The sequence below is a fragment of the Sander lucioperca genome, chromosome 20, assembly GCF_008315115.2.
Source record: "Sander lucioperca isolate FBNREF2018 chromosome 20, SLUC_FBN_1.2, whole genome shotgun sequence".
NCBI classification, from domain to species: domain Eukaryota; kingdom Metazoa; phylum Chordata; class Actinopteri; order Perciformes; family Percidae; genus Sander; species Sander lucioperca.
This window is the reverse complement of record NC_050192.1, coordinates 22,675,450-22,699,625: the sequence shown is the minus strand read 5'-3', so window position 1 is coordinate 22,699,625 and position 24,176 is coordinate 22,675,450. Positions and strand designations below refer to the sequence as shown.

Genomic DNA, 24,176 nt, shown 5'->3' with positions numbered 1-24,176 from the left:
TGTGTTTTTTTTGTTGTGTTTCGTGCAGTTTCCCCCCCGCTGCTCCCCCGGGCCGTTCCATGGGAACAGAAACTTTTCCTGCAGCCCTGAGAGAAACGCAGCTATTTTAGGGAAACACGTCACTGCTTTGAGCTGCAGCCCAGAAACTCGGCTTCTTTCCGTCTCCCCCCCCCTCTTGACTTGTTGCAGAGCAGCAGTGTTTCCCTTCCTCCCAGAGACATGTTGCTGCGAAGTTCAACCTGTTTTCAAGTTTCACACAGAATTAAAACTCTGTGCAGCTTCAGTTTCCGTCAGCAGGGCCGTGAATGCTAAAGGGCCGTCCGGCTAAATGAGTGAAGAAAAGCTCATAGTTTAAGAAAAAACGTCCAAAAACATTCAAAAAACGTGCTAAAGGCATCAAAAAAGGCCGGGTTTGATCAGTTGGTAGAGCAGGCGCACAGAGGTTTACTCCTCGACGCAGCGGCCGCGGGTTCGACTCTGACCTCCAGCCTTTTGCTGCATGTCATTCCCCCTGTCTCTCCCCTTTCATGTCTTAAACTGTCCTGTCAAAATAAAGGCCTAAAAAAGCCCCAAAAAATAATCTTAAAAAAAAAAGGGCAACAAAAAAACCCAATGAAAAAGGAATCAAAGAAGTCGAAAAAAAGTGACAAAAACAATAGAAAAAGAGCCAAAAAAGCCAGAAAAAGTGACAAGAACGTCCAAAACAAGGCGACAAAAACAACAAAGTGTAAAAAAAAAGTCAGCGTCTAAAATTTTGAAAAAACAACAAAAAAAGCCGAAAGAAACATGAAAAAGGGAACAAAAACGACAAAGAAAGCGTCTGAAACAAAAAAGCTGAAAAGGGAACCAAAAAACATTGCTTTTTTCAACATTTTAGATGCTTTCTGAGTCGTTTTTCTAGCCTTTTTTGTTGTTTTTTTGACGTTTTTGTTACTTTTTTTGTTACTTTTTTGTCTCTTTTTTCAATGTATGTGTCCCTATTTTGGCTTTTTTGATGCTATTTTAACAGTTTTTTACGTTATTTGGAGGTTTTGTGACAAAAACAACAAAGAAAGCGTCTAAAACATAAAAAAAAGCTGAAAAAGGGGGCACAAAACACATGGAAAGAAGCGACAGAAACAGCTCAAGCCTTGCCCATGGGGCAGCAGATTGGTTCGCGCAGGCTCTGCTGTCCGTGCACGCTGCAACTTGCTGCAGGCATGACGGATCAAGTCGTGCACAACTTGTGGAGCAGCTGAGCCGCGTTCAGGGCTGCTGTGGAAACATCAGCAAGGTTTAAACGGCTGCAGCGTGACATTGCAGAACCTCTCTCTGTCCCGGTCCCCCCCCCCCTGCTTTATGTGTGTGTTTATGTGGATAAAAGGATGGGAGGGAGACAAAACCCTGAGCCACAGGTATTCATTCCGAATCATATCGAGTGGAAAAAACGACCATTTCTTGCATGAAAAGCGCATGTTTTTGCACGAAATGTCTCGCTCTTTTCACGTCTTTTTTTTTGTAACGCTATTAAACTGTCCTGCAATCACGACTGCGTGTTCCCGTTTGCAAATACCCCATCCCATTTCACCATAAACAACATGTCAAGTGATAACCTTGAGCCTGTGCCGTGCCGTGCCGTGCCGTGCCACGCTGGAGACAACAGGTTCATTACGCACGACACTGTGTGCAGCAAAGTCTCCACATTCCTGACATGCTCTCCCTTTAAAATCGACATCACGTTGCGCGTGTTTGTTCCTCAATATCTGGATCAGATTCATAATGAGCATATGTGTGTGCATGTGTTTTTATCCCCCCCACAGAGAGAGAGAGAGAGAGAGAGAGAGAGAGAGAGAGAGAGAGAGAGAGAGAGAGAGAGAGAGAGAGCTTGCAGACACAGACACACGCGCCACACGTCAGTTCGGGGAGGGCAAAGCCTGCTTAGGATGCAGCGAATGTGACAGCAGAGCGGAGCGGGTAGCCCAGACTACAGCAGCCAGCGCGTGGACGGGGAAAAAGGTGATCGTGGAGGTGGCGGGGTCGGGTGGGGGGGTTAGTGGCTCAAAAAAATGCCAGTGGAAGCAGCTCACCCGCAGACGTGACGGCGAAAGAGAAAGTGAGAGAAAAAGAGAGAGAGAGAAAAACCGCTCCAAAATACGCGCGGAAGTCTCGGAGCCAGGAGGGGGACCATAGAGGACTGAGGCTGCGGGGAAGTGTCGCCCTTTTTCCGGGGCGGTGGGGGGAGAAAGATGACAGTGGTGCCCGGGGAGAACCTGGATGAGACTGTGGCTCTGGCCGGGCTGTCCGCGCAGGATGTGTACGCGCCCGAGAGAGCGTCGGAGACCCAGCTGGACCACCAGGAGTGCTGCGAGCGCGTGGTCATCAACATCTCCGGGCTGCGCTTCGAGACGCAGCTCAAGACGCTCGCGCAGTTCCCCGCCACGCTGCTGGGGAACCCGCGCAAGCGAATGCGCTTCTTCGACCCGCTGCGCAACGAATACTTCTTCGACCGGAACCGGCCGAGCTTCGACGCCATCCTGTACTACTACCAGTCCGGCGGGCGGCTGCGCCGACCCGTCAACGTGCCCGTGGACATCTTCATGGAGGAGATTAAATTCTACGAGCTGGGGGAGGCTGTGATTGAGAATTTCAAAGAGGACGAGGGGTTTATTAAGGAGGAGGAGCGCGCGCTGCCGGAGAGCGAGTTCCAGCGCCAGGTCTGGCTCCTGTTCGAGTACCCGGAGAGCTCGGGGCCCGCGCGGGGCATCGCCATCGTCTCCGTGCTCGTCATCCTCATCTCCATTGTGATTTTCTGCCTGGAGACTTTGCCCGAGTTCCGCGAGGACGCCAGGACGTTTGACGAGCCGCTCGCCGGGAACGGAACCGCGCGCGCAAAGACGAAAGCGAACCCCTTCACGGACCCGTTCTTCATCGTGGAGACCCTGTGCATCATCTGGTTCTCCTTCGAGCTGCTGGTGCGCTTCCTCGCGTGCCCGAGCAAAGCGGCGTTCTTCAAGAACATCATGAACACCATCGACATCGTGGCCATCATGCCGTACTTCATCACGCTCGGGCTGGAGCTCGCGGAGCACCAGGGCAACGGCCAGCAGGCCATGTCGCTCGCCATCCTGAGGGTCATCCGCCTCGTGCGCGTCTTCCGCATCTTCAAGCTGTCCCGCCACTCCAAGGGGCTGCAGATCCTGGGGAAGACGCTGCAGGCGAGCATGCGCGAACTCGGCCTGCTCATCTTCTTCCTCTTCATCGGAGTCATCCTGTTCTCCAGCGCGGTGTACTTCGCGGAGACGGACGACCCGGACTCGGGCTTCAGCAGCATCCCGGACGCCTTCTGGTGGGCTGTGGTTTCCATGACAACCGTGGGTTACGGGGACATGTGTCCCGTGACCATCGGGGGGAAGATCGTGGGCTCGCTGTGCGCCATCGCCGGCGTGCTGACCATCGCGCTCCCGGTGCCCGTCATCGTGTCCAACTTCAACTACTTTTATCACCGGGAGACGGAGCACGAGGAGCAGTTCCAGTACACGCACGTGACCTGCGGGCAGCAGCAGCAGCAGCAGCAGGTGCAGTTCGGGGAGTTCAACAGGAGCGACAGCAAGCCGTCTCTGTGCAAGTCGGACTTCGTGGACAGCAACGCGGACGCGGAATCCATCAAATACACCAACTGCAGCCCGCGCAAAACCTACACCGGGAAGCTCACAGACGTCTGAGTGGGGCAGTAGAGTTTGTTTAAACATTGACGGGGGCTGGTGGTTGTTGAACATTTTGGAGAGTCAAACACTTCCATATCCTGCATTCGGCTGGATTTAATCGAAATTGAGGTGGGGTGTATGTGATATGTGTCCCAATATTTAGAAGAGGTAGATTGTTTTTTGGGGGGGCTTTTCCCTTTGTAAGATAGTGACAGTGGATAGACAGGAAAGAGGAGAGAGAGAGAGAGAGAGAGAGAGAGAGAGAGAGAGAGAGAGAGAGAGATGGGGGATGACGCGCAGCAAAAGGCCGCAGGTCGGAATCGAACCGGGCCGCTGCAAAGGACTCAGCCTACCTACATGGGGCGCACGCTCTACTGGGTGAGCTACAGGCCAAAGAGGTAGATTTGTCCCCTAACCCCCCCCCCTCAAAATATAGTAAATGTCGAGAGCTATAAACAATCTGACGGAAAACAATAATTGTGTCTATATACTCAAATTGTTGTTGTGCATAAAAATGCACCATGCAGGAAATGAAGTGTTTGACGCTAAATATTTTATCTAAGGGAGGACCCCTCCCAGGTTCAACTGTTATGTGTACCCCCCCCAATGTTGGAACAAAACCTACACCCTTGATGGACACTGATAGTCAGATCGTTTCTAGATCTCGACGTTTTGCAAGCGCACTTGAAGGCAGCGTCATTTTCCTGGAGAAAGAGAGAAAGAAAGACACTCCAACGCCAACGTGCGCTGCAAGGTGTTGAGCGTTATTTTATACCTTACCAAATCTAGCTCTTCTAAATATTGGGGGGTGGGGTGGGGATATCCCCCTGCATCTGAAATCTACGCCTATGGTTTGGATCATTACGCATCAGTTTGCGCGCGGAGAAAGGGGGGGTGGGGGTGTTCATCCCGCGCTCTGCTTTGACTTCAGACTGCACGGAGAGCTTCTCTCTTTGTGCCATCGAGAGGGGAAGTCATCTCGCCACAGGATGGATTATAGCAAACTTTCCTCATCTGGAACAGTCTTCCATTAGCGCGACGTGAGTCAGGGAGGGGGGGGAGGGAGGGAGGAGGGGGGGACTCTTCGCAACGATCAGCCTTTTGCCCAATTGCAGCACTTTATTATTGTTTGTTTTTTCAATGTTTCTCTTAGTAAATGATGCGTAATTTATTGGCGTAGAGTATAACGCAGGTTTAAAGTTTACATTCGATTTTGATTTCTGTCTGTGTGAAGCAGAAACAACAAACAGGACCAATTTCATGCACAGATGCGGGAGGCGCGCGTGCACACACACACACACACACACACACACACACACACACACACACACACACACACACACAGACACATGTAGACACACAGACACACAGACACACACACACACACACGCATGTAGACACAGACACACACACACACATGTAGACACACACACACACACACACACACACACACACACACACACACACACACACACACACACACACACACACACACACACACACACACTCACTCATAGCTCCATGTTTGTAGAAAGCATTATGAAATCAGGTGCAGCTTTTTTTCCCCCAAACCAAGAGCGCCCCTGTGTGGCCGAGAAGCAGCGCTGCGCCTCTGCAGTGGATGCAGTTTCCATAGCAACCTTCCAGACTTTTCTGTATTGTCTGCAGCCACAGGAGTGAAAGCCGTGGAGGCCACAGAACCACCATGTTGTGGAAGCCTCCATGTTGCGTCATTTCACCCTCCAGCAGTTAAAAAAGTATGAAATATAACATATTTACAGACACTCATGTGAGCTGTGGTCCAATACATCTCAGTCACACAGAGAATATGATCCACACAGACGCTCGAAAACTGGGCTGCAACTAACAGTTATTCTAATTGTCGGCTATTTTAGGTTTAAAATATATTGTGTTGAATATGATGAGAAAGAAATGTCCGTCGCAAGTTCCCTGAGACTCAGTTGAGCTTTGAAATCTTTATTTTTCTCAGTCACGATGTAGAAAAAGGAAAAAGTAACCCATCACATTCAATAGTTTGTAAAAGAAAAATATGACATTTTGGATTTTTTTAGAGCTTAATTGATTCTGGTTTTGGGTATTTTTGGATATTAGTGTTGTTGTAAAATGTTCGGAAGCAACAAATGACAGTAAAAGAACAATTTGAACAGCAACGCTTACTGGATTAACACAAGTTATATAAACAAACTAAATCTAATACAAAGATGTAAAAACAATGACATTTTGCCACTTTTTGTTGCATATCAGCAGCCAGGTATGGCAGCCCTAAAAGGCCAAAATCTGAATTTTATTTTTTGAAATTGCAAAACTTCAAGAAACTGAACAGATCAGTTACTAAATTAACCTTTTTTTTTTTTAAAAACATCTCTCCAATTATGTTATATTCAACTTCGGGAGTGACTGCAAATCCCTGAACATTTAATTTTTGAAAATGCAAAAAAAAAAAATTGAATAAAAAATTGTTAATCACAAAAAAAAAAAAAATGTTAAAATGGAAATTATTTTGGCGCTTTTTTTTGCTTCCGTACATTGCTGACACAAAACTGTATCAGTTGAGCTACTGTAGTTGAAATCGCAAAATTAATTTTCAAAAAATGTCAACTTTCAGTCTCAAACGCTTTCCAGTCTCAATATTTTAGCACTTATATATTTAGCGACCAGTCCAGGTTCGACGCAGAGATTTATTTCACAGTGAGACAACAGGTCACCTGCTGCGTTCGAGGTTTCCGTAATTAGCGCCGTCATCAAAGCACCTTACTCATCTGGACTCCCGGGACGAATCATTCACGCCCAAACAGGATGGAAAACAAGGGGATTTTTAAACAAACTGATGGAATAAAAAACGGTCCAAGAGGACGTCCTGTTGGATTATTATCTGACGGACGGATGGACGGATGGACGGATGGACGGAGGTTAACTGCAGACAGACGGACGGACGGCTCTTCAGCTTCAGATGACCAACGGATTCATACCACCGGCTGGTCACAGAGGGAGGTGAGTATAACCAGCACAAGTTTATTCATTTTTATAAAAGGGATGCACCGAATCCAGGATTTGGCTTCTGATTGGGCTGAATATTGGGCTTTTTGACGGGGTTGGGTTTCTGCTGAATCTTAGAATTTTTTTCCACCGAACCCTAAGCTTGCACTACGCTGGTCGATGTAATGACGGCGCCGTTGATTACAGGAAGGTGTTTACGTAGGTGGAGCGTTCAATGCAGTAGACTGTGAGGAAGTGGAAATGGAACTGGTGAGCAGAAAAAGTGTAGTTTGGCAGTACTTTCAGTCAGAAGAAGGCCATTCAAGTCCAGCTACATGTTCAATCTGCAATGCTGATTAGTCTGGTGGTGGCGAGGACCCTAAACTATACACAACATCACCGCTGTTACAACATCTGGTATGAAACATCCGGAAGAATACGAGTTGTGATGAAGGAATCTACAGACAGCAGCCAGAATGCAGCATATTTTAAGAAAAAAAGTCATTAAATTTCAGAAAAAAAAGTCTTAATATTTTGAAAAAAAAGTAATATTTCAAGGAAAGAAATTGTAATATTTCAGAAAAAAAGTTGTAATGTTTATCGCAATGTAAAGTCGTATCGCAATGAATGAAATTCGCAATACAAATCCAATCGGCGCCCATGTATCGTGAAAGAATCCAATCGGGACAACAGGCACATCGTCCCGGCTCTAATATGATGTCAAGGGTCGTCCCTGTTGGTGCCAGTTCACCTCCTGGGCACTGCCAAGGTGCTCTTGAGCAAGGGACCGAACCCCCAACTGCTCGGGGGTGCCTTTCCATGGGCAGCCCCCTCACTCAGACATCTCTCCATTAGTGCATGTAGAGGTACTGAGTGTGTAATCCAGGCCTGTGTGTAATGTGTGTAATAAACATTGGAATATCCCCTTGCAGGATTAATAAAATTTACATTATTAAGAACGTCAAACACTTAATTTTTGCCTTTTCTGCATCAATTTATGGTGCAAAAGGAAATTATTATTCTCCTTTGTTGTTCAAAAATGTATGCATATTCAAAACATCACACTTGTTTCAGGATTTTTTTTTATTTTTTAAGAAATTGCATTTTGTGAATCTTGTTAAAGTCATACGCTGCAAAGTTTAAAAGACCAGACGTGAAAATCACCAGAAATGACGTCTTTATTTTTTACGCTCCTGTTGTGTTCTTTAACCCCCAAATATAGAACAAGTTGACTTTATACTTCACAGTTTCTGTTTTATGTTAGTTATCGTTTATAGATCTTGGCAAAAAGTGACAAAAATGAAAACATGTCCAAAAGAACTCCAACAATGTCGGGAAAAAACTAAAAAAAGCGTGACGAAAATCGGCGAAATATTACGCCTTTTTTCTTGAAATATTACGACTTTTTTCTTGAAATATTACGACTTTTTCCCTGAATCGGCGAAAGTGACAAAAAAAGTCAAAAGTAACTTTTAAACGTGCAACACAAATGTCAAATAAAACGCTGCACATTTCCTGCATCCGCCCCGAAATCTACTCCTATGTATGATGTCATATTCATTGTGTGTTGACGTTTCAGCCTCTTCTAGCCAATCAGGAGCGAGCGACGTATTCGTCCTTTTGGGATCGTTTCAGTTGACCCACGGCATTAAAAGTAGAGGTTTAACCAAGGGCGTAACTTTGGGTTCAACATTGTGTTGAGATCTTAAACTATCTAGGGAGGTCCCGGGACATGTCTGCATGGATTTTATAAAAAAAAAAGCGAAAAAAACATTGAAAAAACCAACTGGAAAAACAGTCAAAAAAGTAGAAAAAAAATAAATAGATAAAGCATCAAAATGGTAAAAAAAAAAAGATGAAACCACGTCTAACCACACCTACACAGTCCTGGAAAAGATCCAATCAGCCAATTTAACTATAAACAGCTGTGTGTGTGTTCAGGTGTGTTCAGGGCCTTTAAGGCAGAGACAGGACGACTAGGTGACATTCCCAGGTGTACAAACTTGTGCTACGTTTACACGTGGCCGGCTATTTTCAAAAACGGACTTTTCACCCTCTCCGTTTTCAAAAATAACATCGTGCACAGCTGTCAGTTTTCAGAAAAGTGTTCGTTTACACAAACCCGTGTATATATATGCCGTCAACACCGTCAAGAGCACGCCAAACCTGTAGGTGGCGGTGTAACGAGAAGCTCAAGCCCACGTTAGCCAATCAGAATCCTGAAAATAGCAACGACAACAATGACTCACTTCCTCTCTCTCTGACGTCGGCTGCCTAAACCGTTTGTCTCAGTTTACATGCAAATGTGCAAACAAAGTTTTCTAAAATCTCCACTCTGGCCGGAGTTTTTAGAAGGAATCATTTTCAGAGGCGAATTCTCCGTTTGCATGTAAACGAAAGGCACAAACGAAGGGAAATGTCTCCGTTTGTAAAAATAACCATGTACGTGTAAACAGGGCCTTGAGCAGGTGAGGTCAAACATGCACAGGAGCCCAAAAGGAAGACAAAAAAACCCCCAGATTAGTCGTATACCAAAATAATCCTTAGCTGCAGCCTGGTGCCCCTTCTTAGTCAAGTCAGATTAACATTAATCAGTCAGATTTTTATGTTGTTTTCACGCTGAATGAGTTATTTCTAAGAAACGTGAGAACATCTCTGGTAAACACAAGATTTAAAGTGGAGCTTTGGCACGATTCTGTGCACAGAAACTCAGATTCTAAACAAGAAATCAAACTAAATCATTTAACGAGGCTTTTGTTCGTTGGTTAACCCTCCTGTTGTCCTCAGGTCGAATTTCACCCAGTTTCAAAATATTTGTATATCCGAAATGTAGGTTTCTTTCAACCAAATTTTCTAAATAAATAACGTGGATGGTTCCCTACATCGCTCTTCACAAGTTTTATTCAATTTCATAGCATTAGAATTTTTTTTTTTTTAAAAGAACGTTGAAAAAAGTGACAAAAATGTCGGGAAAATCTTCAAAAACGTAGGGAAAAAAAAACACACAAAAACGTTAAAAAGGTGCAGAAAAAAACGTTGGGAAAAAGTGACAAAAACATTGGTGGAAAAGCAAGAAAAGTGTCGAAAATAGACGTCCAAAATGTAAAAAAAGTTTTGACCCAGAAAAACAAGAAGTTAATGGTCGATGGGACAACACAAGGGTTAAGGCCGTTACAGACCATCCAGACGGCCGACCGTCGGCAGAAAAGGCAGTGTGACTGATCAGTCTCCCCGAGTTGGTCAAAAAAATGCCTCAGAACACCGAAGAGACGAGACGTAATACGTCTCCATAACAGCAGGCGGCGCTAATCTGTATTGTCGCCTAAAAAATGAAAACCAGCAGCTGATTGGACGAACGCGTCACCTGAGTCTGGCTGCTGCTTCCGGATTTTGGATTTTTCAACCGGGCGGTCAGAATACGATCTCATATTGGACTAAAATAGTTCACCGAAACGTGTTTCTGAAAACATTTGAAGAGAGAAATAGGCCGTGCAGTTGCTGAATCTGTCTTCATTTCAGATCAACAAAGGTCAGTTCAAAAGATTTTCGTCAGATTTTGAGAAGCTCATCCGCTCCCCATTTCCGGGTGAGTCCCGACTGCCCTGTCTCTGACTGCCCTGTCTCTGACTGTCCTGTCTCTGACTGTCCCGTCTCTGACTGTCCTGTCTCTGACTGTCCCGTCTCTGACTGTCCTGTCTCTGACTGCCCTGTCTCTGACTGTCCCGTCTCTGACTGTCCCGTCTCTGACTGTCCCGTCTCTGACTGCCCTGTCTCTGACTGTCCTGTCTCTGACTGCCCTGTCTCTGACTGTCCTGTCTCTGACTGTCCCGTCTCTGACTGTCCTGTCTCTGACTGTCCCGTCTCTGACTGTCCCGTCTCTGACTGAACATGTCAGGTCGGCCAAAATGAAGGCCGACGGCTCCTCGGACGGACGACGGCACGGAACACACCGACCAGACTCGAGTCACCGACCTCGCCAGACGGTCTGACGGCCGATTATTGGCCCGGTGTGTAGCTGCCTTAAAACCCACTAAAACCTCACTTTTAACCCTTGTGTTGTCTCCCTGTCGACCATGCAACTTTTTGTTTTTCTGGGTCAAAACTTTAGTTGTTCTTTTTCGACATTCGTCACTTTTCCCGGCCTTTTTGTCGTTTTGTCACTTTTTTCGATGTTTTTGTAGATTTTGTTCGGCGCTTTATTGATGTTTTTCGCTACGTTTCTGAAGTTTTTCCTGGACTTTTTGTCACTTTTTTCAACGTTCTTGTCATTTTTTTCTTTCAAATGCTATAAAATTTCATAAAAAACACCCAAATTCAATGAAAGTAGTGAACTGATCATTTATTTTACATGTGAAGAGCGTCGTAGGGAACCATCCACGTTATTTTCTTTTACAGTTTGGTTGAAAGAAACCCAAATTTCTGATATAGAAACTTTTTGAAAACAGGTCAAATTTGACCCGAGGTCAACAGGAGGGATAACTTTGATCGAGAACAGCAGCAGCTTCTCCGTCTGCGTTGCTATATTTTTTTTTTGCAGGATCATGTGTAAAAAGCTGCTGACAGCTGCAGTACAGATGTGCGCCTGCAGGTGGCAGCAGCGTCTGCAGCTGACACCACAGCTGGATCATCCTGCAGCTTCACATTTCTCTCAGCTGCAGCTGAAATGTTTTCACTTCAGAACTTCCCTGTTTAAATTCCTTCAACATAAAATAGTTTGGGGCTTTAGTGCCATCACCGTGGACTCTTCTGCACTTAACCCTTGTGTCGTCGTCCTGTCAACCATCAACTTTTTGTCCTTATGGGTCAAAATTGAAAATTAATTTGTGACGATTTTGTCACTTTTTTCAAAGCTTTGTTTATTCATGGTCAAAAAAACTAATTTATGTGACATTTTCCCTAATTCTTTTGTTAAAAACAGCAGAAAGTATGAATTATTTTAGGCTGATAGTTAAGATAAGAGGATGTTGAGTGGATCACAGTTTTTTGTCAAAGTTTATACTGTTTTGAGACCATTTAAACATTGTTTTAAATGCTATAAAATGTAATAAAACACCCATAATTCAATGAAAGTAATCATCAATTTTACATGCAAAGGATGTTTTATGGCTTCCATTCAACGTGCATCCATGCAACCATGTTATTTTTGGGCAATTTGGATGAAAGAAACCCATATTTGGGATATAAAAAAACTTTGAAAACGGGTCAAATTTGCCCCTCGGACAACATAAGGGTTAAAAGTAGATTTACAGTTTTTAAAGACTTCCCTTTTATTTTCTGCCTGGGTCATATTGACAGTAAAGGGCCAAAAGTATGTGGACGTCACAAAGGCTGCATCTCGTTAACCTCGTTAAAGTCCCACGCTCCAAAGTCTTGACATCGTTATTTTTCACGCTCCTGTTGGGTTCTTTAACCCCCAAATCTAGCACAAGCAGACTTTTTATTTCATGGTTTTTTGTTTTCCATCAGATCCTTTATAGAGCTCGACCAAAAGTGACAGATATGAAAACATGTCCAAGAAAGCGCCAACAATGTTGGGAAAAACTAAACAAAAAAAACCATGAAAAATAGTGTTGACAAAAGCGACAAAAACGTCCCAAAAAAAAGCAACGAAAGTGTTGATTAAAGCGTCGACAAAAATATTGAAAAAAGCGATCAAATGTCAAGTGTATTATTATATTTTATATTTCACATTTTCACTGTTTTCTGTCTGATCCTTTATAGACTCGCACGTTTCCCACCGCACTTGAAGGCAGCATATTTTTGATGATGTCAAATCTACCGCTATTAAATAATGTGTGTCAGGTGTGTTTGTGAGTGTGTGTGTGAGTGTGTATGTGTGCGTGTGTGGTTGTGTGTGTGTGTGTTTCTCCGTGGGTGTGTACGTGTGCTTGTGTGTATGCGTGTGTGTGTATGTGTGCGTGTGTGGTTGTGTGTTTCTCCGTGTGTGTGAGTGTATGCGTGTCTGTGTGTGTGTGTGTATATGAGTGTATGCGTGTGTGTGTGTCTATGTGTGCGTATGTGTGTAATGCATATCAAACACTGCATTTCCCACATTCTGGTGATATTTTTTTGCATCAAGTTATGATGCAAATGTCTATGTATAGAAAATTATTATTAGATTTTGGGAGGAGAGTGGGGGGGGGTGCACTGGCCAGTTTTGATTGGGGGGGGGGGGGGTAACCTGTAAATTACGAGCAGAGCCAGATTCTTTAATTTTGAAGGTGCAGACTTGAGCAGCGTTAGATTTGTGTTGTTGTGATTTCTTGGGGGAATTAACCTTTAAAATGTTTATTTTTCTCCTGAACTTTCCCCTCCATAAAGAGACGTTAGAAAACCTTATTTTGAAACTACATTACATAAATATCATCCCCGTTTCATAAAACAGTCAGGGTTAGTTTCCTTCGGCTATAGTTTGAAGAAACAAATCCTAAACATTAAACTAGTTTTAAAGTAGCTGATTTCCTGGAGCAATATTAGAATAACTTCAAAACCACGAGACCTTTTCTGAAGCTGTTCACACGTGTCCAAAGAGAGTTGTGTGTGAAAGTTGTTCTGGCTCGCTGCAGCTTTTATACCTTTCCTCAGACCAGCTGCTCTCCGTTCCACTGATGACGACTCACACAGGAGGTTTAATTTACATCGTTGAAGGGGATCTTCCGGGTTTTTTTTCAACCTGGACCCTATTTCCCTATGTTTTTGTGCAGCCTGGTCTCACAGAATTCCATGAAATGATCACAAACTGTTAAAGTGCCCATATTATGAAAAAAATCACTTTTTCTATGATTTGTGGTGTTATGTTGTGTCTCTGGTGCTTTCAAACGCATACAAACTTTGAAAAAAAACACCCATGGTGTTTAGAGTGAGATACGGTTTCTGAATGTGTCCTGCCTTCAGTCTCTGGGTGAGCTGGTCAAAATCGGCACGGCTTTCTACGTCACTAGCTGAGACGAGGGGGCTAGGGGGCTAACCGTTAGCATGCTAATGGCAATGCTCAATGACAAAACACTGCTACAACATACAAATTCACCCTAATCTACAAAATACATTGTATAGAACTACTTCCATGTCCCTGTTCTGCAGGTATTCCACAAAGTTGGAAGTGCGCCCTCGTTTAGAAGAAGTCTCCCGGCTAATCCTGCCTTGTACTACTGAAGTTGGAGAAACAGCTAGCTAGCTCATGTAGTCCTTACCTAGCTACTGAGCATGTGATCTTACCTAGCTACTGATCATGTGCGACTGCCAACAAAGATGTTCCAGCAGTGAGAGGTCTCACTCTGTAGCTAAAAAAGAGACCTGAACACAGGGTGAAAAGAGTAGCTGCAGCAATGTGCAGTACAACTAAAATATGGTGTATTTTTTTTGTTTTTTAATTAAACCATGTAAACCTATTCTGAGACAATCTCAAATTACAATTATGAACCTGAAAATGAACATAATGGAATGTGTGAAAATTCCGTGTGGCCACCACGGCCAAGGAGAAGATGACGTAGCATTAAGAGAAGAACGGTAGAGAGTAGTATGAAAGTCCAAAAATCCGCGTAAGGAGGTTGGTTGGGGAATTGGATGGGTCAAACAACACAGGACTTTCACCCAGGAGACCGGGGATCATGTCCCGCATGTCACGATTCCTAAACCCAACCGTCCCGTTGTTCTTTTCCTAAACTCAACCTGTCCGCTGTATACGGCCGTCCCATTTTTCTTTTCCTAAACGCAAACCGTTGTTGTCCCGCGTGTCATGGAAACGTAAGCCCACCCACGACCTTTTTCTTAACTTAAGGGGCCGTGTTCATTTCACGGAATTCTTCCGTGGGCCCATCACGGATTTTTTGGCGATTCTGTGAAACTGCCACAGATTTTGAGTTAAGGGGCCGTGTTCAGTGTTCATTTCACGGAATTCTGTGAGATCAGGTTGTTTTGTGTCTAAGTGAGTGATGGGAACAACAATCGTTGACATTGGTCCAGTATTAAGCGAGATCGCAGCAGTCGGGCAGCGGAGAAACAAGCTACAATGTTAGTTTGTGCATCTTTACCTTCATAAAAGTGCTCGTTTTGCCGCTGACAGGCTCAGATTATTATTCTAAGTGTCTGACTACATTATGGCAACATTATGACCCCCATGGGAGGGCTTTTGGTCCAAACCTTTCCCTATGAAGTCTCCTCCTCCCTCCCTCTCGTCCTCCCTCTCCTGCGTGTCCTCTCTGAACATATGCAGGCGGAGGTAAACAGGTTTCTCCTTGGATGACACGGCTGCTGTTGACGGGGCAGAGTTACACTCTGACAGCTATTGTTAGCGTCTTTGTCACCGCTCATGGAATCTGTCCTCAAGCCTCAAGTGGCCTGCAGTGAGTTACACCCCCAACCCAACCTCCACCTAACCTCCACCTAACCTCCACCCAACCTCGACCCAACCCACCCCTTTTTCCACTTGATGAAAGACAAACACACAGTAGCATTGAGGTAAAGCGGGCATGGCACAAAACACACCATGTTTGAGACTGTCTTCCTCCGAAACATGCTCCCATAAGTCGTTTGTTCAAGCAGCAATTCTGAACTATATTTAGGTTTCTAGTGGCGGCGCCCTCTAGTGGCCGTAGTAGTTCTGACGGGAGCAAAGCAGGAAGTAAGGTGAGGAAGTATAGGGTTCCTCCCAAGGGGGTAAGCCTCTCCTCGGACCGCGTAGCTCCTATGGCGCCATTTTGATGCTACCAAGCCATCACCTCCCGTTAGCATCCCATTGACTTCCATTCATTTTGACGTCACTTTGACAGAGAATAACTTTACATCTGAAGCGTTTAAAGACTCTATTTGTCCATTGTTTATTTCTAAAGAAACACGACAATGTATAAAAGGCTCCATTACCTTGTACCTCACGTTATGGCTCCGTAGCAGACGTTTTTATAAAAATAGGCTAACGATTGGGTCATAACCACGAGACTTACTGTCGAATAGTAGAGGAATTACCGTATAGTACAGGAGAAGCTCTCAGGCAGTTTGGACTTCCATTAGCTGTTTAAGTTTAATTACTAATGTTAACTATCATTTTAGTGATCAATAATTAGCCTGTGTCTATGTTATCTCCTTACATATACCTACGCTCTCCGTCTCTGCTAGATTGGGAATGATTGAGATTTCTCTTGGCACAGCTACCAGAAGACTTCCAACTTTCAGACAGGTTGCTCACGTCACATCTACGTCTTCAAGCTCAGTTGGAGGCTGCTCAGTAACGCTCAGCCATCACCGGGAAAGAGACTTCACTGGTCTCCGTCCAGAGACACAGGATCTGCTGCTCCATTATATATATGTCAATGGTTCTTCCTGGCTCAGAATGGGCCTTTGGGGGTGGGGGTGAGGGGGACTACGCATGGCAGTAAGAAGGATCGGTCCACGTATAGTAAAGGCCATTCTGTGTTACCTTATTTGACAGAAATCTATACATTTATTTGTAATTTCTGACAAAAATGTACAATATGCTTGAGTAAATGAAACCCCTGACTCAGGACGGTTTATGTTCTGCTTGTTCATCGGTTGTTTGGTAAGTTTGAGATGATCTGAACTGCTATTTTTAATATCAATTATTTTGGCGCGGGGTTTAGGTATCCTTCCTCAAGAAAATGTTACGTTTTTCAGTTAAAAAAACCAATTTCCCCACATACATTTTGGGTCTCTTTGTAGTTGTGTTGTGTCTCTTTTTGGTCCTTTTTGTTTCCTTTGGGGTTGTTTTGTGTCTTTTTTCATATAACTTTGGACGGTTATTATTGGGGTCAGCCCTATCTTCCCACATTTCTAAGAATTTTTTTTCACTGAAAATTAAGCTCTATGTTCCCACATTTCTAAGATTTTTCTTAAAATTAGGCCCTATGTTAGGCAGTCCCTCCAGAAAAACGCGATTATGCGATCGCATAATTCAATGCATAATCAGCCAAAGTCTGCATATTTATGTGGGGGGGCGGATTTTTTCAAATACGCCGCACTTTCGCCGCATAAATTGCGGATTTTCGCGCAAAATATGCAGGGCTTGCATGATTTCATAATCCCCGCATTTTCGTTGCAAAAAAGTCCCATATATCTTAGCAGAAAGTTGAAAAATGTTGCGTTTACGTCACACAAGAGCAGCCGTTTTCCCCTGTTGCCATGGGAACGTTATGAAGTGACGTAATTACGCAACGTGAACATCATCGAAAAGCTGCAAACCCCACGATGAAGCCACGATGAAACTGCAGTTTTTGCAAGTTCCCGCAATTTCATCGCATAAAATTGCATAAATATCCCGCATATTCCATCACATTTTTTAAGAAAACGTGACACATAATCAAGGATTTTTGCCCGCAACAATCACAAAAAAACTTTTCTGGAAGGACTGGTTAGGTTAGGATTACATTCCATCTGTAGTCCATTGCTACTGGATAATAGAGGTTGGGTGTAATTGGCTACCAAATTGGGAGAAAGGGGGATAAAATCTGATACAAATTTATGAAAAAGTAAATGTGGGAACATAGGGCCTAATTTGGGAGAAAAATCTTAGAAATGTGGGCTGAGGGAACATAGGCATGCTCCCGTTATTATAACCATATCTGTGTCTAAAATGTTGGAAAGCTAGAGCAGATAATACATAAATAACTCTCAAAGAGCTTAAAGACAAAACTAAGCTAAAAAAGTCCAAATTCAATCATTAGATCTGAGAAAAGTATTTTAGTTACATTCATTCGGCCTAGGTGCTGCACCTATAAACCTTACAATGGTGAGGAACGCCCTGGACTATAAATATGAGAATAAGCCGTTATTGGTGCAGGTCGGCTGTGATTTAGTGCCTCTGTGCAGCCTCACGTTGCTGCAGGTCTGCGGGGGGGGGGTCGGCGTTATTTAAAGACTCTTATGTCATTTACGCTTGATGCATTGCAGTCACGAGACCTTGAGCTGCGTGACGCTAAACCATCAGTGACAGCAGCTGCTGAGGCGCGGACGCCATGGCGACGGGTTCACAACATACATCCACATGACGTTTACTTTTCACACGTTGGAGGTTTACACCAGCTGTCGAAAAAACTGATCTCATTCCAGTTTTTTGGCCACCCATCAGATGTGTATTATGCCAGAGGTTCTCAAGCTTTTTACAATAATGTTCCCCTTTTGAACAGTGTTTTTAAGCCATGTACCCCCTAACCAGCGCAAATAATTGAGATTTTACTAAACAACAGCCTTGGACCTGGAAAATATTTAAATGCTGATGGAAAAAGGCAAAAAAAAAACTTGGAAAAAGACGGTAGAAAGAAGGAAGGTACTTCAAAAAAAGCGACAAACTTGGAAAAAAAGACAGTAGTAGAAGTAACTACAGCCTTGTAACTGAAAAAACATTTTGTTAAAAATCTCACGTAGCCCCTACAGTCCTCTAATTTGAGAAACACTGTATTATGTTATCATAGCAACAGAGATTCTGACTGTCCATTTTTTTTCCTGCCATTTTAGGCCTTTATTTGATAGGACGGGGTCAGCCCAATGGTCCCACATTTCTAAGAATTTTCTTAAAATTATGTCTTGTGTTCCTACATTTCCCTTCAATTTAAGCCCTATCCTCCCACAACATGTTTTAGGGTTAGTGGTTAGGGGGATAAAATCTGATACAACTTTATGAAAAAGGAAACGTGGGAACATCATTTTGGAAAAAAATTCTTAGAAATGTGGGAACATAGGCACGCTCCCATCAGCTTAGACATGAAAGGGGAGAGAGGAGGGGAACAATATGCAGCAAAGGGCTGCAGGTCAGAATTGAACTTGCAGCTGCTGCGGCGAGGACTGAGCCTCTGTACATGAAGCGCACGCTCTACCAGGTGGGCTACCCAGGCGCCTCGACTTTCCATGATTTTCTGCTGTTGAATTGTTTCACTTTTTACCGATTTTTCACACAAAAAAACATCGTCATTCATTTTAGCTTTGCAGAACACGAGAGCTGCTTCTCTACCGCTGCCTCCATCGCTCAGTTTGTTTGTGTTGTTGTGTGACTTTGGGGAATCTGAACTAACGCCTAAAACGCAGAGGCTAAGACCTGATTGGAATCAGGTCAGCTCGGGGTCAGATTAAGGTTGAGTTGTACGATGGAGGGTTTGTAGCCTGACGTGGTCATACTCATACTCTGCTCCATTGGGCTGTGATTATGGGGCGTGTTTCAACCGAACCAGGAAAGAAAATGCCTCTGCACTCAATTGGACAACCAATCAGAGCAACAGATAGACCTACAACCAATCAGAGCAACAGATAGACCTACAACCGATCAGAGCAACAGATAGACCTACAACCAATCAGAGCAACAGATAGACCTACAACCAATCAGAGCAATGGAGTATGTGACGTATGTTGAGCAGCGCATAGTTGTCAACAGAACTCAACTGCACGCACGCTGGAAGAAGTAGAAGAAGGAGATGAGTGTAAACGAGTATTACCAACACCATCATCATTTTTGAGAGAAATAGTAAAGGTGAACGCATATACGAACAAGTTCTCCGTTTAGGGTTAGAACTCAATGACGTGGTTGATTACGTTCCTGTTGATCGTCTGTCCATCATCGTATAAACTACATGTGTTTTGTGAGCAGTAATCTGAATGTGTAAAGTAACTAGTAACTAAAGCTGTAACAGATGAATGTAGTGGAGTAACTAAAGTAACTAGTAACTAAAGCTGGAACAGATGAATGTAGTGGAGTAAAAAGTACAATTTTTCTCTCTGAAATGTAGCGGAGTAGAAGTAGAAAGTGGTGTGAAAAGAAAAGACTCAAGTAAAGTACAAGTACCTCAACATTTGGACTGAAGTACAGTACTGGAGTAGATGTACTTAGTTACATTCCATTCACATGGACAGCGTGCAGCGGTGCAGCCATGCTTACAGATGCCAGCTGATCATATGAGTGAATATGAGTGAAGTGAAGCTCAACAAACCACAGAGAGCAGTTTCACCGGATTACAACACGCACAACGCAGCTGGTTTCTGGTCCGGATCTCCGTCTGCTCGGTTGTCTTCCTGCAACTCATCACATCCTGTCTACAGGATTTTTAAGTTATTAGGCCTCCTGCACACTGGCTGCGTGGCGTGAGCGCGTCAACTGCGTGGCGTGTCTGTTTTTATTTCGGCTCCCGTGTTAACAGGTTAGAGCGTGCACACTGCCTGCGTGACACGCACATCTCAGAAAACACGTGCATGCTAGAAATAGGACCGACGCCTATTTTTTATGCAACGCGCAAGCGTGTTGGAAGGGTTTCCAGGCAAAATAGAATACGAAAAGATGTTTATATGTCATTTTGACACAAATACATATTAATAAATGACATTTTGATGTTTGAAAGTCTCTAGGTTTTGACATAAATGCAGATATAAATGTAATTTAAAATAATAATAAATAATTATCGATTTTCTAATATTGCACCTGTCAATACAGAAGGAAATAGTCTATTTTGCCGTCATTACTGCCGATGTTGCCTTTGCTGTAATCAGATCAGTATATATATATGTTTATGTTAATGGGGAACATCCATGTGTCCAGACAAGGCTAACAGTAGCAGCAGCGCTGCGTCAGACACGTTTTTGGTGCGCAAAGACATAGATAACGCCACGCAGCCGCTACACAACTGACACGCAACAGAAATGCCACGCTCACGCCACTCAGGCAGTGTGAAGAAGGCCTTACAGAGACGGTTGAGAACCGAGACGCCCCAAATCAGCGTAGTTTCCTGTCTCTGTGTCCCGTGGGTTTTTCCTGAGTGTTGATGGGGAGAAGTAAACGTGAGCACAGATTATGAGCGATTCATTCACCCCATAGTCACCAAAAGTAAATATTGGAGTAATATTTTTCACAAGCCACATATCTCCTGAACATTCTGACACTAACATGGCTTTTTTCACATCAGGAGAAAATTGACTATTTTTGAGATGTGTTTCTGTCTCAGCATCGAACTCTCGCGAGATCTGGCAACACAGAGAAGCTAACGTCAGCGAACGATCGTGAACTAAATATGTTCGTGAACTAAATATGTCTTTCAGCTGTGTAAATATCTAACGTTAGCAAAAGAAAATATTAACTTTTCATCCATCCACACACCGTTCACTACACCTTCCTTTTTCTTTGTGTTGGCGTTCTAACCGGTGGATTTTTGAGGACCGTGGTTAACTGCTCCTCAATCCGAAAAATGTGGCTACTTTGCTTTTTTTCCCTCCCAAATCTGATAAATAATAAATCTATTAAAATCTGACATATGCACTTTGAACTTTGTTCTACAGAAACTTCAGAGTTCATAGTTGGATCCTAAGTTAAAGTTTGAGAAAAGTTGCCTTGCCTTGGATGCAAATCATGCAAAACTTAATATAAGAAAACTTTTTATTTGCATGATAAAACGTACAACTATGAAAAGAACGGCTCTCGCCCTCTTCGCTCTCTTCGTACCAAAGTTGAAGAGAATTGGATCGTCCACTTTGCATTTTACTGATGCTTCTTTGACCTGTTTGCTTTTTATTTTTTTAAGAATTCTTGCTTTACTCTTTTCTTTTACATTTGTCTAAAAGTTGCACAGTGTACAAGAGTTTCTCTTGCTGAATGTGAAGAAAGAGGGGTCAGCCCTATGTTCCCACATTTCTAAGAATTTTTTTTCACGGAAAATTAGGCCCTATGTTCCTACAGCCCTATGTTCCCACAGCCCTATGTTCCTACAGTCCTATGTTCCTACAGCCCTATGTTCCTACGGTCCTATGTTCCCACAGCCCTATGTTCCTACAGTCCTATGTTCCTACAGTCCTATGTTCCTACAGCCCTATGTTCCTACAGCCCTATGTTCCTACGGTCCTATGTTCCTACGGTCCTATGTTCCTACGGTCCTATGTTCCTACGGCCCTATGTTCCTACGGTCCTATGTTCCTACGGTCCTATGTTCCTACAGTCCTATGTTCCTACGGCCCTATGTTCCTACGGTCCTATGTTCCTACAGTCCTATGTTCCTACAGCCCTATGTTCCTACAGCCCTATGTTCCTACGGTCCTATGTTCCTACGGCCCTATGTTCCTACGGTCCTATGTTCCTACAGTCCTATGTTCCTACAGCCCTATGTTCCTACAGTCCTATGTTCCCACAGCCCTATGTTCCCACAGTCCTATGTTCCTACAGTCCTATGTTCCTACAGCCCTATGTTCCCACATTTTTAAGATTTCTTTTAAAAATTAGGCTCTATGTTAGGGTTAGGTTTACATTTCATCTGTAGTCCATTGCTACTGGATAATAGGTTGGGTGTAATTGGCTACCAAATTGGGAGCAAGGGGGATAAAATCTGATACAAATTTATGAAAAAGTAAATGTGGGAACATAGGGTTGTGGGAACATAGGCAAGCTCCCAAGAAAGAATACCTTAGTTTGTAACGTAACAAGCATCTTTTCTTTGTCTTTTCCAGGGGTAGAATGATGAGCCGCTCCTCCGCCTCGCCAAAATCAAAAGATTATGACATCCCCACTTTCCCCACCTCTTCTTCGTCCTTCTCTTCTTCCTTTCTCTGATGAAGGTGAAATAAAGCAAACTCTGGATAAAAACACTGACATTCATAGGAAACACGGAGCTATGAGACGCCTTCCTGTGACAAGAGGACGTCCTGACTGAGCAAAGCTGCAGCAGTCGGACTCTGAGGTACGACAAACGTTACTTGAATCATCTGCTACGTATATTTAAACCGAGTCCTCCATTTATTCGTTCGTAGATGTTGGGAGATTGCTCTTCTTGCTGTAAGTCCTGTCTGTACGTTCAGCGTATCATATTCAAACCAAAACATATTATTGCATGCCTGGAAAGTAGAGCATGTAAACAGACGAAAACAAGGTTGACACATGGGAACAACAACAACAGCTCATCGAAGTTTGAAATAACTCTGTTCGACTGGTGGAGTTGGTTGCTAAAACTATATTTTTTAAATTATCATACTGTATATGTTTTATATGGAAATTAATTGGTTAATTATTTTGTAGATTTTTAACATTTTTGCTAACATGTTTGAATTTTTTTTTCATTTTTCTTTTTTCATTTTTGCCTTATGAGTAAAAAAAACAGTGTTGTACTCAAGATTGGTTCCGGCTTTCTAGACTTTTTGAAGGTCTGGGTCTTGTATCGGAATCAACCACATTTTTGGGGGTCAGCCCTATGTTCCCACATTTCTAAGAATTTTTTTTCACTGAAAATTAGGCCTTATGTTCCCACATTTCTAAGATTTTTCTTAAAGTTAGGCCCTATGTTAGGGTTAGGGTTACATTCCATCTGTAGTCCATTGCTACTGGATAATAGTTTGGGTGTAATTGGCTACCAAATTGGGAGAAAGGGGGATAAGATCTGATACAAATTTATGAAAAAGGAAATGTGGGAACATAGGGCCTAATTTTGGAAATAAATCTTAGAAATGTGGCAACATAGGCACGTTCCCGCATTTTTACTTGGGCTCAGATAAAGAGGACTCAGGATTTTATTTGAAGAGCGGTCAAGACCAAAACTGCAGGGCTAACTAAACTGCCTGTGCATTATGTCTGAATTATGTGAGAACATCATTACTGTGATTGGATGTAAAACTTCCTGCTTCAAATTCAACCAATAACTTTCTAATTTGAAATGTGTTCCTGTTAATCCCCTCTCCCACACACTCCCAAAAAAAGTGAAAAGACAGGCGAAGAAGCTCTGGCTGTCTGGGGGACAAAATGTGGCTACCTAAACTGTAAGGACTATATTTGCTAAATAACATCTAAAAGTAAATACACAGTAAGGCTACATTGACAATGCTACATTTTGGGTTAAAAAATGAATATCTTCTGCTGTGTTTCCCCCTGACTTTTGGCTCAAAACTCTGCTTAAAAACCAAAACATAATATAGATGTAGCCTAAGACAGCTGGGACCACCTCACATTTTTATCGGCACTTAGAAAGGAAGCATACAGAAAGGTAAGCTAACGTTAAGTGACGCTAGCAAAGCTAGCAAGCTAACATCATCAACCTGCCTCTGTAACAAAACTCTTCAAAAATCTCATCCTTCATCCGAAATGATTTAGCGAAGATTAGCTACATGTTTCCCACATTTTACCGTGTCATGCAGTCTGGGTCTTGACTCGGTCTCGACACGCTCTGGTCTCGGTGACGACTCAGTCTCGGTTTAGGCCGTCTTGACTACAACGCTGGTAAAAAAAAAACATAGCAGCTTCAGTGGGCAGCTCTGATGAAAATGTCTGCCTGCATTAAAAACACTTTGCCCATATGAGAAGAAATGTATTGTGTGCAAAATAATATACAAAAAGGCAGTTAAACTGCATTTATGGCAGACATTTGACATGTGATTTTCTTTGAATGATTTTGAATGTTTCTGATTGTGTGTGGGTTTTGATCAGAATGCTGTATACATGTTATTATCGATAACATCTACCTCAGGGTCCGCTCATTAACGACAGAAGCTTTAATGACGTTGGCGTCCCTCTGTTATCTGAACACGGTCATCACACCT

At 43.4% G+C, this 24,176-nt stretch overlaps 1 protein-coding gene and 1 long non-coding RNA gene across 2 annotated transcripts; both read left to right on the top strand.

Annotated features, from left to right (window-relative positions):
• The first annotated feature begins 1,884 nt into the window (after window positions 1–1,884).
• On the top strand, window positions 1,885–3,731 carry LOC116052024 (shaker-related potassium channel tsha2). The gene has a single exon (XM_031302508.2). It carries the CDS (start codon window positions 2,226–2,228, stop codon window positions 3,699–3,701), a length of 1,476 nt encoding a protein of 491 aa, XP_031158368.1. The 5' UTR covers window positions 1,885–2,225; the 3' UTR covers window positions 3,702–3,731.
• A 1,382-nt stretch (window positions 3,732–5,113) lies between these two features.
• LOC116052014 lies at window positions 5,114–22,869 on the top strand. The gene is made up of 2 exons (XR_004105476.2): window positions 5,114–6,695; window positions 22,101–22,869. It is a non-coding gene; the product is annotated as an uncharacterized LOC116052014 (long non-coding RNA).
• Window positions 22,870–24,176: the final 1,307 nt, after the last annotated feature.